The sequence below is a fragment of the Oncorhynchus kisutch genome, linkage group LG22 (genome assembly GCF_002021735.2).
Source record: "Oncorhynchus kisutch isolate 150728-3 linkage group LG22, Okis_V2, whole genome shotgun sequence".
NCBI classification, from domain to species: Eukaryota; Metazoa; Chordata; class Actinopteri; order Salmoniformes; family Salmonidae; genus Oncorhynchus; species Oncorhynchus kisutch.
The window spans coordinates 32646507-32664304 of NC_034195.2; the positions used below are offsets into that span (position 1 = coordinate 32646507).

The following is a 17798-nucleotide window of genomic DNA, read 5'->3' on the forward strand; positions in this document are numbered from 1 at the left end:
GACATTTAATTCTAGTAAAACTTCCCTGTCTTAGGTCAGTTAGGATCACCACTTTATTTTAAGGATGTGAAATGCCAGAATAATAGTAGAGAGAATGATTTATTTCAGCTTTTATTTCTTTCGTCACATTCCCAGTGGGTCAGAAGTTTACATACACTCAATTAGTATTTGGTAGCATTGCCTTTAAACGGTTTAACTTGGGTCAAACGTTTCGGGTAGCCTTCCACAAGCTTCCCACAATAAGTTGGGTGAATTTTGTCCCATTCCTCCCGACAGAGCTGATGTAACGGAGTCAGGTTTGTAGGCCTCCTTGCTCGCACACACTTTCTGTTCTGCCAACAAATGCTCTATGGGATTGAGGTCAGGGCTTTGTGATGGCCACTCCAATACCTTGACTTTGTTGTCCTTAAGCCATTTTGCTACAATTTTGGAAGTATGCTTGGGGTCATAGTCCATTTGAAAGACCCATTTGCGACCAAGCTTTAACTTCCTGACTGATGTCTTGAGATGTTGATTCAATATATCCACATCATTTTCCTTCCTCATGATCTTGAAAAACATGTTTTCATGACTCCAACATAAGTGTATGTAAACTTCCGACTGTATGTCAGCCTCTTGGCCTTAAATGCTTCAATAAAAAAACGAAAAAACAAGAGTACGGTGCGGATCTCTCTTTTCTTTAAAGTCAATCCATGGAAGGCATCTCTCTCTCTAACACACAAATTTAAGATTTTAATATTGCTGTCAATAGGATTGTTAATGTCCTTGGTGAATGAAAACATTGCCATTATTAAACAAAATTGTTACATTACATTCCAGGCTTGTCTTTGCATGGGCTTGGCATATGAGCTAAACAGCATCATTGGTTTGTACAATGCAGTACATGACTTGACTCACATAGATTTTACTGTGGATATGTACAGTCGCCTGAGATCCTGTGGATTATATTAAGCAACATAACAAAATCCATCCTTGCTAACATAAATCAGATGAGTGGCATCCAAGGCCCCAATATAATATAGAATAACAAATCTAAATAAATAAAAAAAATGTACTCCCATAACCATCTTTACACGAATCCTCTACTTAAAAACATAACTCATCCCATTGCTTCTAGGGGAACAAAAATATGAATTCAATACATTTTTGTTTTCTCAAATAGTATCTTGCAAACTGAATTCACAATAGGTTTCATACACAGATAAATAAGGTTCAGAACCCTAAAAAGCTCAGGATCATCACAGTGGTCCTAGTCTCTCGTCATCCATCTGTCTATCACCTCAGCTCACACTTTGTACTTCTCCTTTGCGTTCTCGTTCAGTATACAGATGTGCTGCACAGAGCAAAAACACATGGTAAAGTGTAAAAAGAATACACCAACAGCAGACTTGATTAAACGGACCCCTCATACATACATTGAGTGTACAAAACATTAGGAACAAGTGTTCTTTCCATGTCAGACTGACCAGGTGAAAGCAACCATCCCTTATTGATGTCACTTGTTCTCCTTCAAATCAGTGTAGGTGAAGGGGACAAGGCAGGGTAAAGAAGGAATTTCAAGCCTTGAGACATGGATTGTGTATGTGCCATTCAGAGGGTGAACGGGCAAGACAAAAGTAGGTGTCAGGTGCACCAGTTTGAGTGCAATAACTGCAATGCTGATGGTTTTTTCACACGCAACAGTTTCCTGTGTGTATCAAGAATGGTCCACCACCCAAAGGACATCCAGCCAACTTGACAACTGTGGGAAGCATTGGAGTCAACATGGGCCAGCATCCCTGTGGAACGCTTTCGACACCTTGTAGAGTCGATGCCCCGACGAATTGAGGCTGTTCTGATGGAAAAAGGGAGTCCAACTCAATATTAGGAAGGTGTTCCTAATGTTTTGTACACTCAGTGTACATCTTTCACTAGGTTTTGACATCCTGAATCTCAGATAGAAAATATAACTGAATATCAGGATCCTCTCCAATGCAGCGAACTTACACTGAGATCTCTGAAGTACTCATTGTAGTCCAGGGCATATCCCACCAGAAACAAATCTGGCACCTCAAACCCGATGTCTGACCAAATACAGAGACGGACATCATTTACTGCACAATACAATACTAAGCTACATGTAAGTTAGACATCTTGCTGTGTAGTATTAAGTTAGCAGTATCAAAAGATCTTATGGGATGAGTTTTGCATTAGCATTTAATAACATTAACACAGATATAAAGTATTTCTCTCTTTTCCATCTCTGGAGGTTAGCTAGTTGACTCTTGTTGTCTGTGACTGGGGTTGACCCTTTAGCTTCAAGGGTCACAGAGCAGGTCAAAGGTAAACAGCTGTCCTTGCAAAACCATCTTAGAAAGCTTATCCAACTCTGACTTAAAGGAATTACATACATCACTAACCATGTGTGTGTAGAATACTAGTACCAGAGTACCATGTTGACCTACACATTCAAAGTCGATCGTTAGATATGCAAATTAATTCCATGTGAAAAATATAACTATTATACGTTGTCATCCTGCCAAAGACTCTTTCTAGTACAGCAGTGTATCAACAGTGGGAAGGCATGCACGACACACACAAAACACGGCAGAACTCACAGTCTGGTCTGTATCCTGAGCTCCTTGGTGTTCTCTTGACTAGAAGGCTGAAATGACAATGCATACAAGCACAAAACTGAATAGGATCTCTATGCAAACCATGCTCTTAATGGCATGCATTGTTCTCAATGACATAGTCTTCAACAATCTCAATGACACAGCAAACAATATAATCCACTCAATGGCCTTGCATTGTTCAATAACATAGCATAGCTATAATGCGCTCAACACAGCAGTCTACAACCTAAACTAGCATCAAATAGTCCCTTCCATAGCAGAGGGATATCCCATCCCTCCACAGTTCAATTAACAGTATGGTACATAGATTAACTCTTAATCTGATCCAGGCACGTAACATCTCTAAATCAGTGCTTAAGGGTAGAGTGCGCATTATAATAGATAGAGAGTGCGGTCATTAATATTGCTGTCTAGATCGATTTTTTCCCACTAATTGGTCTACTGACCAATCACATCAGATAGTCACATTAGATCTTTTTTTAGAGCTGATCCAATTAGTCAAAAGACCAATTAGTGAAAAAAATATTAGAATTTGGACCCTGGTGTAAATGCAGCCAAAGAGTGACATTACTGAGCTGAACCACTTCTCTGTCTAAATCAGGGCTACACAGCACTTATAGGGACTGTTCAGTAAGCACAATATGGGAGAAAAAAAAAAGTACTGTGTGCTTAATACATTGGTTCTCACCTGACGACTTTGACCATCTTTGGATTGCATTCACTCAGCAGTGATAGCAGTGTCTCCATAGTTCTCCCAGTCTCCACAATGTCCTAAACACGTCATCAGGACAGATACCGTTGCATAAGGGGCTTCAATTTAAGGAGTGCAAGGAAGTCCAACAACAATTCAAGGGAAGCAATTCAATATTAATGTGGACAACTATAGCGATGGTACAGCCCACTTCTTTTAGGGTACACCCATTAGTGAATGTGATTTGCACCCTGGTCATACAGCTATAGTTCATGAGAGAGCTAGTGTGCGCCACACATTTATGTACAGCAGTTTTAACATTTACAGAGACTGAATTTTCAGATTATGTGCTAAAAAGACAGGGAAATTGGTCTTACCTCAACTATCAAAACATTCTGCAAAGGAAATTAGAAGACAATTGATCACATATACAGTGGGGCAAAAAAGTATTTAGTCAGCCACCAAATTGTGCAAGTTCTCCCACTTAAAAAGATGGGAGAGGCCTGTAATTTATCATAGGTACACTTCAACTATGACAGACAAAATGAGAAGAAAAAAAATCCAGAAAAATCACATTGTAGGATTTTTAATGAATTTATTTGAAAATTATGGTGGAAACTAAGTATTTGGTCACCTACAAACAAGTAAGATTTCTGGCTCTCACAGACCTGTAACAACTTGTTTAAGAGGCTCCTCTGTCTTCCACTCGTTACCTGTATTAATGGCACCTGTTTGAACTTGTTATCAGTATAAAAGACACCTGTCCACAACCTCAAACAGTCACACTCCAAACTCCACTATGGCCAAGACCAAAGAACTGTCAAAGGACACCAGAAACAAAATTGTAGACCTGCACCAGGCTGGGAAGACAATCTGCAATAGGTAAGCAGCTTGGTTTGAAGAAATCAACTGTGGGAGCAATTATTAGGAAATGGAAGACATACAAGACCACTGATAATCTCCCTCGATCTGGGGCTCCACGCAAGATCTCACCCCGTGGGGTCAAAATGATCACAAGAACGGTGAGTAAAAATCCCAGAACCACACGGGGGGACCTAGTGAATGACCTGCAGAGAGCTGGGACCAAAGTAACAAAGCCTACCATTAGTAACACACTGCGCCGCCAGGGACTCAAATCCTGCAGTGCCAGACGTGTCCCCCTGCTTAAGCCAGTACATGTCCAGGCCCATCTAAAGTTTGCTAGAGAGCATTTGGATGATCCAGAAGAAGATTGGGAGAATGTCATATGGTCAGATGAAACCAAAAATATAACTTTTTGGTAAAAACTCAACTCGTCATGTTTGGAGGACAAAGAATGCTGAGTTGCATCCAAAGAACACCATACCTACTGTGAAGCATGGGGGTGGAAACATCATGCTTTGGGGCTGTTTTTCTACAAAGGGACCAGGACGACTGATCCGTGTAAAGGAAAGAATGAATGGGGCCATGTATCGTGAGATTGAGTGAAAACCTCCTTCCATCAGCAAAGGCATTGAAGATGAAACATGGCTGGGTCTTTCAGCATGACAATGATCCCAAACACACCGCACGGGCAACGAAGGAGTGGCTTCGTAAGAAGCATTTCAAGGTCCTGGAGTGGCCTAGCCAGTCTCCAGATCTCAACCCCATAGAAAATCTTTGGAGGGAGTTGAAAGTCAGTGTTGCCCAGCAACAGCCCCAAAACATCACTGCTCTAGAGATCTGCATGGAGGAATGGGCCAAAATACCAGCAAAAGTGTGTGAAAACCTTGTGAAGACTTACAGAAAACGTTTGACCTCTTTCATTGCCAACAAAGGGTATATAACAAAGTATTGAGATAAACTTTTGTTATTGACCAAATACTTATTTTCCACCATAATTTGCAAATAAATTCATTAAAAATCCTACAATGTGATTTTCTGGATTTTTTTTTCTCATTTTGTCTGTCATAGTTGAAGCGTACCTATGATGAAAATTACAGGCCTCATCTTTTTAAGTGGGAGAACTTGCACAATTGGTGGCTGACTAAATACTTTTTTGCCCCACTGTGTGTGTGTGTGTGTGTGTGTATATATATTAAACAAAAATACAGCACCTCATTGAAAATATTTGTATTTTATCTGTGGTTATGTCAAGCAATCAAATCTCACCTTCCCGGTTAGAGTTGAGAGCTCGTCCCCTCCGATAACTTTGACAATGTTTGTAGACTGGTCATTCTGGGGACAATACACACATATCAGTAAAACTACACATCTCACCCAGGAAGAGGGTGATGGTCTACTCTAAATAATCATAAGGTCATCTAGTAATAAATTAAAAGACATAACCGTGTTGGCCAATGGAAGTGTTATCTGCTCATGCATCAGATGAGAGTCTAGTAGCAGATCACATTGTGATTTAGCCAACCCTTGTGTCATGTTTGTTGTCATGACAGACAACAGATAAGAGGGGTGGGCTAAACAAACTGATCTGAGACCAGGCTAAACACACACAGCGAGAGACAGAATAAGCAACCGCTGCATTGCTTACATATAAAGATTGCCATCTTTCTTACACAATTGGAGGCTATTGAAGGAGAGTGAGAGAAACGTGGAGTGGTTCACTCACGCAATAGCTCTTTAGCCTAATGAAATCCACAGTCAACGGGACAGACTTATCGCTGTTCTGATTTAGGGCCTTGATGTAGTCCAGCAGGTCGGCAAAGAATGTATAACCTCCTTTGAGAACACACAGTGCTACTATATGGTGTCCCCCCATGTCCCGGACTATATCACGAGCCAGGCGCTCAGTCCTAGAGAGAGACAGAAGGAATAGAGAGAAGGATAAAAAAAGAGAGGGAGAAAGGGCGATACAATGGCATGGGACCTGAAATTTCGGGGCAGGCCCATCAATCAATCTTCAGATGGTTTGTGATCTGGTCAGTCAGAACATCATGGTTTAAGGCTAGTATTGGCAATGTGTGGAAAACTGGCTGAAAAGTTGCTGACTGGGTCAAATCAAATGATCTGTCTGGAGTCCTACTATTCATAACAGGGTTTAACATGGCATTCTACAACAGGGTATCCAACGAACAGTGTGTTTCATTCATAAGGCTGTTGCTTGCCTTCTCCCTGTCTGCAATGCAAATTGATGATGGCTATACACCATTACAAAAAACTAAACTAAAAAAAACTTTAAAAAATCACTGCTGGTTTAGATGGCTAACACTGATTTGTCTAACAAATATGTCAGTGAGCTCTATCCGACAAAATACCTTAGCAACCACGGTGTAAATTAAGGAAACAATGGAGGCATAGAGGAATTTGTACAAAATTAGAGTTCTGATTTACTCCACAAGGGAATAGGAAAATGTGCAATTATGTTATAGTACAGTAGCCTACCCAGTCCCCAAGAGTGCCAGTCCAGTGGTGATGTTTGACTTACCTGTCCATGATCAGTCCATGGGGGATGATAACCTGGTCTAAATCCTCCTCATAGTGTTTGGGGACACAGAAGAGGTCCAACTTATACCCCTTCTCATCATCGGGTATCTGAAGGAGCAAAGAGATAACACATTTAGGAAATGGCACATAAATGTGCAATTGAGGTGACCAAAAGTCTTAGCAAACTGAAGCTCCACACACACACACGAGCCAGGAGCCCTGGCACCGTTTAAGATTGCTTTAAACCACCTGTTTGTGGGTGAGACAGAGATGGGGTGCAGACCCGCTTTTAGGACTCCATAGCCTACTTGGTCTGACTAGCTGCGTGAATTCTGAAATTATGCCATCTGACAACGGAGTAAAAACCCAGTGATTAATCACGTCCCGCAACCGTAATGTCATTATGAAACCACACTCCGACACAACTCAGAAACGTCCATTCTGCAGATTACCAGTCACCCCAGAGCAAGACGAGTGATCTAACATTACAAATATAACATGGGGACAGCGTACACCTTACCTGGATATAGGCCATATCACCGCTCTTGCTGTTCACACCTCACTAGAGTGATATTTGAGGAGTCATGCCCTGATCAATAGGGAATAAGAATGTTATTTAGCTTGGTGGGTGGTGCGTCTCTCGTGCTCGCTCTTCCTCGCCTACTGCCTACTTTACCGTGGGCGAATAGCTTACATACGACACTCCAACCTTGCTCTCCCTCCCCTGGGGGTTTTAAACCCTGACGTCACAATCCATTTTACCGACCAAAATCTGATTTATCTGACTTGAACATTTTATAAAATCCTACGGCTGTATTCCTTGTTGCATACCATAGATTGCATGGTACAATTTTCGAATTAGCTACTGACGTTAGTGTGAAAATAATCTAAGCCTATTAGCAGTTTGTCGTACAAAAAAACATACCTACCGTTATTTTACTGTATCTTAGAATATAAATCTACACATCACCAAATCTAACAGAAACGCATCTTCGCCATACTAACCTAGTGCTGCGTCATGACAAGGATGATAGTAATAAACGCAGAGGCGTCAACCACATTGTAGTTACTCCACAATACTAATCTAAATAACAGTGAAAAATGAAGCTTGTACAGAAATATGCATCCTGTTTGCAATAATTAACTAAAGTAAAACTACAAAAAATGTGGCAAAGAAATGAACTTTTTTTTGTCCTGAATACAAAGCATTATATTTGGGGCAAATCAAACAAATCACTGAGTACCACTTCATTTTTTCAAGCATGGTGGTGACTGCATCAAGATATGGGTATGCTTGTCATCGGCAAGGAGTTTTTTAGGATGAAAATAAACAGAATAGAGCTAACCCCAGAAAAAAATCAGAGAGGAAAACCGGGTTCCGTCTGCTTTCCAACAGACACTGGGAGACAAATTCACATTTCAGCAGGACAATAACCTAAAACACAAGGCCAAATCTACATTGGAGTTGCTTACCAAGACGACATTGAATGTTCCTGAGTGACCTAGTTACAGTGACATAAATCGACTTGAAAAACTATGGCAAGACTTGAAAATGGCTGTCTAGCAAAGATCAACAACCAATTTGATAGAGCTTGAAGAATATTTAAAATAATAATGTGCAAATATTGTGCAATCCAGGTGTGAAAAGCTCTTAGACTTACCCAGAAATACTCACAGCTGTAATCGCTGCCAAAGGTGATTCTAACATGTATTGACTCAGGTGTGATACTTCTTCTTTTTTTTGTTTTTTGTATGTCATTACGGGCAAAATTGCCAATCTGGCCCTCATACCATCATGGTCACCTAATCATCCCCAGTTTACAATTGGCTCATTCATCCCCCCACCTCTCCCCTGTAACTATTCCTTAGGCCATTGCTGTAAATGAGAATGTGTTCTCAAGTCAACTTACTTGGTAAAATAAGGGTAAAATATACATTTTAAAAATGGGGTATTGTGTGTAGATGGGTGAGGGGGAAAAATATATATTTTGAATTCAGGCTGTAACACAAAATGTGGAATAAGTCAAGGGGTATGAATACTTTCTGAAGGCACTTCAGGAACTATTAGTTCCTTGGCTGTAAAGGTTGTGTCATCAAGTAACCCAGTATAGATCCTTTATCAATAATCTTTGTCTACAGTTAATCCAAATGGAAAAATAAACTTCAAACCACTCTTCACTTGGTATCGCCTGTGTTGTGAGAGAGATTCATAATATGCAGTCCATTACCAGACTTGAATGCATCTCCCCCACAAATGTCAGGTGAGGCTTCATAACCTCACAATTCTCCTCCCTGTGTTTCTATGACATGAAATATCATACAGTACAACAAAATACACCCAAACAAAGGCAAGGGACAAAATAAAAGATTTGCCACTTAGAAACTTAACAAAAATGATTTAATATGACCCTACTTTAATGAAGTGATACAGAAACTGAAAGTTTCTTTCACTACACACACACACACACACACACACAACACCAGGGTCACATTCGGGAGGGGGCAATTTACTGAAAGTTGTAGATAGAAATACCAGAATAGAGCTGACCTGACTCTTCACGTGTCAAAAAGGCATGTCTGTTCTACAATATGGATTTCTATCTGAGGTTCTGTAACGTTGTGCCCTACTAAACGCAGCCCAGATGGTGCAGAACCAACATGTTCTCATTGTAGAGAACATCCAACACACATAACCATCCTGTCACCCTCAGCACTATAGTTATTCAGTGCCAGTTATGACAAAGGGCAAGTCTCAAATGACACCACACCCCCATATAGAGCACTACTTTTAGCTAGACCCATATACAGACGACTGTGGCTCAGGCCAAAAGTAGTGCACTATCCAGGGGAATAGGGTATGACAAAGACGAACACCAATAGTGCACACTCATTTCTTCTTTTTCTCATCTTTCCTAGACGAGGTGTCGCCTTTCTCCTTCTCTTCCTTCTTCTCCTTGTCTTCCTTCTTCTCCTTCTTGCCCTCTTCCTTCTCCTGTCCCTCCTTCCTCTCAGCGTCACGGTTGGAGATCTTGTTGTTGATTAGGTTGTGGAGAGCCACCACTGAGCGGATGAGGGATGCCAGGTAGACCACTAGCATCTGGTCATTGGTCTTCAGGTAGAAGGCCTTAGTGAACTCCTACAGGGAGAAGTGGCAGGATTAGGGCATTGTGCATAATGATTAACTAAACAGTGAAAATCTGGTGGAAAAGGCCAGACTATCTGTTCATTGTAATGAAGTAGTAGATCTTACCATGTGAATTTGTTTGATTTGAGAAGGAAAATGAATCAGTGTATTCCTTCAAAATAAAAAAGCTAATATTGATTACCATGCCAGCCACCCCCTGCCCCTTTTCTCCCACAGAACCCAGCCTACTCACACACATTACCCCATCCCCACACCATCCCCATCCTAAACCTACACCCCAGCTTACCAGAAGGTTGACATCAGGAAGCAGGTTGAAGATGTCCTGTAGGTGGTAGATGATTTGGTGGTTGATGGGCAACTTGCCTGCAGCCACTCTCTCCAGGTAAGACCTGATGTCCAGCAGCTTGGAGTTGAGCCCCTTTAGGCCATGTACCTGGTTAGTGATACGCTGTGACAGAGTACCAACTGTTGTGTCCTTGATGTCTCTGTAGACAGAAGAAAATAGGGTAGAATATATCAAGTTTAGTCGACATTAGTGCAAGTCTGTTCGGTGTGGTGTTAAGCATGAAACTGTAGAAATAATTGAAAATCCATTAAATGTTTGGTGTCTGCGTAGTCCAGTTAAAAAATGATGTGTACCTGAGAAGGTGCTCCACGCCCACCTCCTCTGCCTCCTCGGCTCCAATCTCACTGGTCACATGTTCAAATGTTTTGGAGGTCGGGGTGCCGTCCTGGAAGAGTGAAGAGACAAGAACCCTTTTAGAGTAAAAGTCTTCCTTCCTTTCACAATGATCAATTGGATGCCCAGTCCAAAATCAGCCCATAGCCCCTATGGTTGGCTGGTCCAGGGTTTGACTTATTTTGTCATTTAGTCTCAAACAAGTCTATGCTCCACTTACGTCATGTATTTCCTCCACCGAGAAGTAGGCTTCTGTAGGCAGGCCCAGGTCCTTAGGCTTTACATCAATGATCACTAATACCTGAGGGGGAAAGTGCCATACAAACACAGTCAATGTTCACTTAATTATCTGCTGCATTATCAATACAATTTAATCCTTTCAACAGGAGATGAGACATATTTCTTACTGATATTTAGGTATTAATGTGGAATATTTACTGGGTGGAAAGCACTTACTGAATTGGTGCAGTATTGCTTGATGAGTTCATTGATGGCAATATCATTCTTATGTAGTTTAGGACCTGTGTGATACCAGCCCACTATCCTCTCTCTGGCTGGAGAGAAGAGACGGAAAAGGTTTAAGAATCTCATAGCCACACTATGTAGAAGTTGTTGAGACTGAATGTATATAGTTCAAATGTAATAATCTATAGTGTGTGTGTGTGGTCTTCACCATTGACTTTCTTGAACATGTTGTACATATTCTCCAAGTAGTCATGATCCAGGAACCACACTGAATCATCCTTGTCATCCTCATCAAAAGGCACTGGAGAAAAACACACAATCAATATTGGATCCAACAACAGGCTTAGCTATATAGCTAAACGTTTAGTGATCATAACTATTATTTGAATTCTCTCACAAATATGATAAAGATGTTATAAACTAGTCACAAACACGTTATTTTAGTACATGGAAGGAGAATAACTCACCTGCAAAGCTGTTAGATACATCAAGGACTTTCTTATGCCAAGAGCCGAGGAGGACACCCACTACTCGCTTTTGGTTGCCTACTTTCCCTATTCTGTCAAAAGAGAACATTTACACAATCAATATCATAGGATGTCTTAGTGGAAATCAAACAAAAACTTAAGACACGCTCCATGAGCTTAATCACAAAGAAATTGTAACATATAGTACGAATTGGATTCGTAACATATATGAATTTTATATATATAGCAGGACGTAACATAAGAAATGGATGACATAGTACACAATATGATGACATAGTACACAATATGATGACGTAGTACACAAAAAACGGGGACCACTTTTTGCTCATGAGTACCACTTTAAAAACTACTGGCTGAAATGATACAAAAGTTTAAGAGTGCATCTCTCAGAAAGTTAACATAACTAGTTAATTAGCTCAGTGGTTCCCAAACGGCAGGGGGAACTCAGTCCGGATTTCAACTTACTCATAAAAATTGTAATATAGTAGAATGCCCAAGGTACAATTTCGAAATTGGGTAGTGCATCATCAGTTTCTCCTCTTGTCATGTAAGTCATTGCAGACCTCAGAGAGGTATTTATAACTTGTCAGAAATGTCCAGATGAACTAGCTCATGTCAGCAAACGTTCTTTAGCAAGTTTTTTTAGCCCATAGATGTTGTTGTATTGATTGAGTCAGTCAACTATCACATGAATACGCATTAGACATGGCATAATATATAGAATTGCAAGAAAATGTGTTATGAAACCGCAAAATGTGTAGAATTTCAGGAAATAAACTTTAAATCTGCTAAATGCCCCCCCCCCCCCACTCAACAACAACAACAACAACAACAACAACAACAACAACAACAACAACAACAACAACAACAACAACAACAACAACAACGAGGGGTGTTAACAGTTTGTCATAAATAGTGCTTGTACCAATAAAAATAGACGTGGGGGGCGCGGGATGTTCTCCAATGCTGGAACAAGGCAGGCCCGAGTGAAAAGGTTTGGAAACACCTGAATAAGCCAACTACAATACTTTATCCCTAGCTAAATTAGCTAGCTAACTACTCTGATCCATAATGATGCGGTGGCTAAATTCTTCCATAATTAGTGAATGTTACTAACTATTTGCCTGTTACTACAATTTACCAGCCCAAATAAACTAACTAGATATACTACTGTCATTGCTAACAAATGCACAGCTTCAAATGTGTTTCTGACTCAGCAGGTTAGCTGGCCAGCTAACGTTAGCTATGCCTGGCTGCAACATCATTATCTCGTACAAAAGTGGCAAGCTGGCAGAAGTAGCGAATGGATGTGATTTTCAAACATATATATTATTAATTACATACCTATTAAAATGATCCACCACGCTGAGCAACACAAGTGGATGGACAACAACATTTTCTACCGCTAACTCCGGCATTTTTGAAGCAAAGTGTTTGAGGATGCTAGCTGCTTAGCTAGCTACTTCCTGTCGAATTGTTTCTTCTTCTTCTTCTTCTTCTTCTTCTTCTTCTTCTTCGGTGGGGATTATCGGCAGTTGGCATCCAACGTCATGGTGCATTACCACCACCTACTGAACTGGAGTGTGGGCCAGAGACGGGTAGAAACTAAATCCTACCTGCCAGCCTCGTTGCTCTTAAAAAATATAACAAAATATTTGACACTATAACTAATGACGTTCTACTCAATATACTATTTAAACTAATTTCCTGTATCCCCTTCTCCCTCATACTAGATCTCAGCCTCTCACTTTCCCGATGATACTGTCCACACTGTAGCAATACATGCTCCACAGTCTCTGTTTCCTTGCAAATAATCACACTTTCCTGTTGGATGCTTTCCTATCACATTTAAAGTCTTATTATGGACGTATGGCACATTTGCAACAAAGATATTCATATTCCGGTTTTGAGATGAGGTGGTTTAATAGGTCTCCAGATTAGAGCATATTTCCCTGTGGAAAACCTGTGTGGGATCAACACTCAGTTTTCTATAGAAACGTTCATTACTGAGTAGTCTCTGAATTTCTTCTTTATATTTATCATAGTCTAAAACAACCACAGCACCCCCCTTGTCTGCCGGTATTAAATCATGTCACATATCAGTTTGCAAAAAATGCTTTCTTGAGGAAGGCAGCTCCAAAATGCAGGTGTTTCAGGCTAGCTCAATGCTTTCTGTGGTGGTGGAGCAGCCAGCGGAAAATACGGAGTTTAGGGGTTGGTAATGTTCACTAATTGTGCTGTGACTGGCTCAGTGTTCTGTCACTCATGGGACACTAGGTCACCGCAAAATCTACAGGGAGAGCTCGAAAATTCAAGCCCATTGCACCCAGTTACATAAGAAGTGCCCATCCAAGAATGTTCAAGGTCATTGGCCACAGTTAAAGTCAAATCACATTATGTCTATCGTAGAGTTGATTGGACATATCTTCAAAATCTTAGCTAGCAAGCTAGAAATCATCATCGTGAATCAAGCTGACAATCTACTGGCAAATCCTTTTAAATCCTTGTCATATGAAGAGAAATAATGAAGAGAAATTATAGATAAAAATGTATCGGTGCTCATCGGCTATTGGACATGAACATTACACAACAAGTTGGAAATCGCTAATTCAACAATGAGTGGTTTGGAAGGAATCAGTGGCTAACTGCAATCACTAGCCTGCTATTCAGTGGAGTGGGTGTGTGGTCCAAGTCTGGGTTTAAGGGTCTCTTTTCCAAGCTTGAAAGGATAAATATTCAACATTGGCCATGCTGTCAATCCAGCATGACTTATGCTGCGTTCAAAACAACTGGAAACTCAGAACTGGGAAATCTCAGACTTCAGTGAGTTCAAGACAACTGGGAACTCTGGGAAAAAAAGCTCAGATTGGGAAATTACGCTTTGAACGGTCTTCCAACTCGGAATTGCAAGTCGGGAACTTGAGCCTCTTTCTAGAGTTCCGACCTGAAGATCACTGACGTCATGAGTTCCAAGTTGTCTTGAAAGCACCATGAATCCAGAGAATGCCAGACTTTGATGACAAAATCTGACCACAAAATTTGCCCACAAAAGATTACCGTGCCAACCTTCCTGTTCAAGTGAGCTCAGCACAATAAGGTGAGTCCAACAATTTCTTGTAAGCTGCTGCATAACTGATGTAATATACCATGGAGATTTGTATACTGTAGCTAAGAAAGTAATACTAAGTGTATGTTATATAGTAAGCTGTCAGTAGCTCATGTGCCTCCCCCTAATAATTTGGTACCTTTTACCCTCATAATTTAGCCTACTGTTCTGACTTGGTGGTGCACATGTAGCCTATAGCCTGTTTTAGAGAAATGTCATCATCGAATATTGTAAAGCTTTCATTGTCTGCTTATATGCCCCCTTTATTTATCGTACGGTTCTGACTTGGTGTAGAGAATTCTGTAAGAACGGCCCATGTTCTGAATTCTGTCGCTGTACACTTCAAAAGTGCTGAACAAATAGTTATACTGACTACGTCTGTCCCAGCTCGCTCATTAATGTCTTAATCGAAATTACAGATTGCCTCTTATCCGCTCGTCGTCCGGTTATGCCATAGTTTGTACATCTCAATTGTCAGTAGTAGTAAGTCAGCCACATCAGCTATGTTTTTTAAAAAGGCAATAAATGAGGCTGAATGAACTGTTTCGCTGCCAGACAAGGCTCTGCTGATAGCAAGGAGTAGCAGAAAGGTGTTGGGATTGCTGTTGGGACGCTGTTGGGACAGCTTTATGTAGGCCGTAACAGTTTGAAGGGCACCGTTTGTCACCGTTATAGTGCAATTCATGTATTGTTTAGTGTTGTGTTGTGTAGTGGCTTTGCTGGCATGCATCTATAAAAAAATTGGGGGTTTGCCCCACCAAGATTTCCATGCTAAAATTGCCACTGCCATAAGGATCCCTTACTTCATATAGTGCAACAAGACCACCCATTGTCTGTAAAGTTCTCTACTTTGATAGATTTTAACAAACAATGTTGGAATAATCATGGTCACAAGTCACAACCATGGACTCTAAACTCCATCTGCCTGATAGATTAAAATAGAATATGAATTTTGGTTAAAATATTACATCTAATTAGGTTTTAGAGTCATAAAGCAACAGAGGAAAAGCTAGATTGCTACTGTGTACTGTACATGATTTATTTTGCTCCTTTGCACCCCATTATTTTTATTTCTACTTTGCACATTTTTCCACTGCAAATCTACCATTCCAGTGTTTTACTTACTATATTGTATTTACTTTGCCACCATGGCCTTTTTTGCCTTTACCTCCATTATCTCACCTCATTTGCTCACATCGTATATATACTTGTTTCTACTGTATTATTGACTGTATGTTTGTTTTACTCCATGTGTAACTCTGTGTTGTTGTATGTGTCGAACTGCTTTGCTTTATCTTGGCCAGGTCGCAATTGTAAATGAGTACTTGTTCTCAACTTGCCTACCTGGTTAAATAAAGGTGAAATAAATAAATAAAATAAAAAAATCCCCTGAATGAATAAGAAAAAAAAAGTCTAAATGCTGTAAAACATAAACTCTGGTATATTGTTGTCTAACGTCAACTTTATTGGCGATTTTCAAATGAATAATTTCCCAAAGTAGAAAGAGGAGGAAGGTAAGCGCTACTAAGGTACACAATAGTACATTTTAGCTAGAAGGTGCTCTTTGGTAAAAGGGGTAAATTGGTCATCATATAGGAGGACCAAGGCACTCTTCATATAATGGATTAAAATACCTTTATTAGTATGGCATGTTCAATAGAAACAAAGTTTTTAAAAACCGACGCGTTTTGGCTGCATGACCGTCATCAGGGAGTAATTTCCCATGTTTGTATTGAACTTTTATTTTTTAGAGGCAAAAATATCTGTTTTGAGTATCTGTTATCAACTCTGTCAGTGGCTTGTCAACTCTGCCATTGATGGATAACCCCATTATTCAAAAAAATATATTGTAATCACTTTTCTGCAACATGTGCTTGAACAATTGAAGTATTTTCTGTGCTAGGCCTAAGGCATAATGTTTGCTTCATAATTTTATGTTCTAAATCTAGAAAAAGCATATCAAAATGGTAACGAAATTAGCCCTGGAACATTTAATAGTGCTATAAAACAAAACAAAAGGAAGTTTCAAGATTTGTATTAGATATTTGAATAATCTAATGTTAGAATTGAACAATCAAGGCCTTTAAACACTTACTGACTCAAATCTCCAATAATGGAAAAATTGATGTAAAAAAATGTATGTCAAGGATTTCCTCCTCTTCTTCCGAAGAGGAGAGGCGAAAAGGATCAGAGGACCAATATGCGGCGTGGTAAGTGTCCATGGTTCTTTTAATACATAAATGTGCACATGAACAACTGACTACAAAAACAAGAACCGTGTGAAAACCTAAACAGTCCTATCTGGTGCAAAACACAGAGACAGGAGCAATCACCCACAAACACAGTGAAACCCAGGCTACCTAAGTATGATTCTCAATCAGAGACAACTAATGACACCTGCCTCTGATTGAGAACCATACTAGGCCGAAACATAGAAATACCCAAATCATAGAAAAACAAACATAGACTGCCCACCCAACTCACGCCCTGACCATACTAACTAAATGACAAAACAAAGGAAATAAAGGTCAGAACGTGACAATGTATCGCTAGCCACTTTAAACAATGCCACTTAATATAATGTTTACATACCCTACATTACTCATCTCATATGTATATACTGTACTTTATATCATCTACTGCATCTTACCATCTTTATGTAATAGATGTATCACTAGCCACTTTAAACAATGTCATTTTTATATGTTTACATACCCTACATTACTCATCTCATATGTATATACTGTACTCGATACCATCTACTGCATCTTGCCTTTCTGTACCATCACTCATTCATATATCTTTATGTACATATTCTTCATCCCTTTACACGTGTGTGTATAAGGTAGTTGTTGTGAAATTGTTAGGTTAGATTACTCGTTGGTTATTAGTGCATTGTCGGAAGTAGAAGCACAAGCATTTCGCTACACTCGCATTAACATCTGCTAACCATGTGTATATGGCAAATAAAATTGGATTTGATAGTAAAAATGAAATGCCTTTTCTGGTGTCTGACAGAGTTGACATAAATCCAGTTAGTTGCATTTTATTTAAAAAAATACACATAAAAAATTGGTTGTTCAGTTACATGGTGTGATAGCTGATACTTTGGTCTATCAAAATATATATTTCACATTTTGTTCATATTAAGGCAAATATTGTGGAGCAAAAGTTTACATTGTCCAATCTTTGAAGAATCCATGAGCT

The 17798-nt window shown here is 39.9% G+C and overlaps 2 protein-coding genes across 2 annotated transcripts; both read right to left on the minus strand.

Annotated features, from left to right (window-relative positions):
• Positions 1 to 1157: 1157 nt before the first annotated feature.
• LOC109867433 (hypoxanthine-guanine phosphoribosyltransferase-like) lies at positions 1158 to 7819 on the minus strand. The gene is made up of 9 exons (XM_020456593.2): positions 7229 to 7819; positions 6710 to 6816; positions 5894 to 6077; positions 5437 to 5502; positions 3684 to 3701; positions 3304 to 3386; positions 2598 to 2644; positions 1987 to 2063; positions 1158 to 1333 (listed from the first exon to the last, which is right to left on the minus strand). The coding sequence occupies exons 1-9, from the start codon at positions 7241 to 7243 to the stop codon at positions 1286 to 1288; spliced, it is 645 nt and encodes a 214-aa protein (XP_020312182.1). The 5' UTR covers positions 7244 to 7819; the 3' UTR covers positions 1158 to 1285.
• Positions 7820 to 9087: 1268 nt separating this feature from the next.
• Positions 9088 to 12997, minus strand: LOC109867546 (26S proteasome non-ATPase regulatory subunit 7). Its single transcript, XM_020456750.2, has 8 exons — positions 12830 to 12997; positions 11465 to 11556; positions 11206 to 11298; positions 10989 to 11086; positions 10753 to 10833; positions 10493 to 10584; positions 10140 to 10338; positions 9088 to 9844 (listed from the first exon to the last, which is right to left on the minus strand). Exons 1-8 carry the CDS (start codon positions 12901 to 12903, stop codon positions 9596 to 9598), a joined length of 978 nt encoding a protein of 325 aa, XP_020312339.1. The 5' UTR covers positions 12904 to 12997; the 3' UTR covers positions 9088 to 9595.
• Between the last annotated feature and the right edge of the window lie 4801 nt (positions 12998 to 17798).

Excerpts from the sequence above, each read along its gene's own strand:
- LOC109867433 (XM_020456593.2), bottom strand. Across the intron at positions 6,078-6,709 it reads CATGGACTGATCATGGACAG|GACTGAGCGCCTGGCTCGTG; the intron begins GTAAGTCAAACA and ends GTCTCTCTCTAG. Across the intron at positions 1,334-1,986 it reads AGTACTTCAGAGATCTCAGT|CACATCTGTATACTGAACGA; the intron begins GTAAGTTCGCTG and ends TGCTCTGTGCAG.
- LOC109867546 (XM_020456750.2), bottom strand. The coding sequence starts at position 12,903 with ATGCCGGAGTTAGCGGTAGAAAATGTTGTTGTCCATCCACTTGTGTTG. Across the intron at positions 11,557-12,829 it reads GTGGTGGATCATTTTAATAG|AATAGGGAAAGTAGGCAACC; the intron begins GTATGTAATTAA and ends CTCTTTTGACAG. Across the intron at positions 9,845-10,139 it reads TTCCTGATGTCAACCTTCTG|GAGTTCACTAAGGCCTTCTA; the intron begins GTAAGCTGGGGT and ends TTCTCCCTGTAG.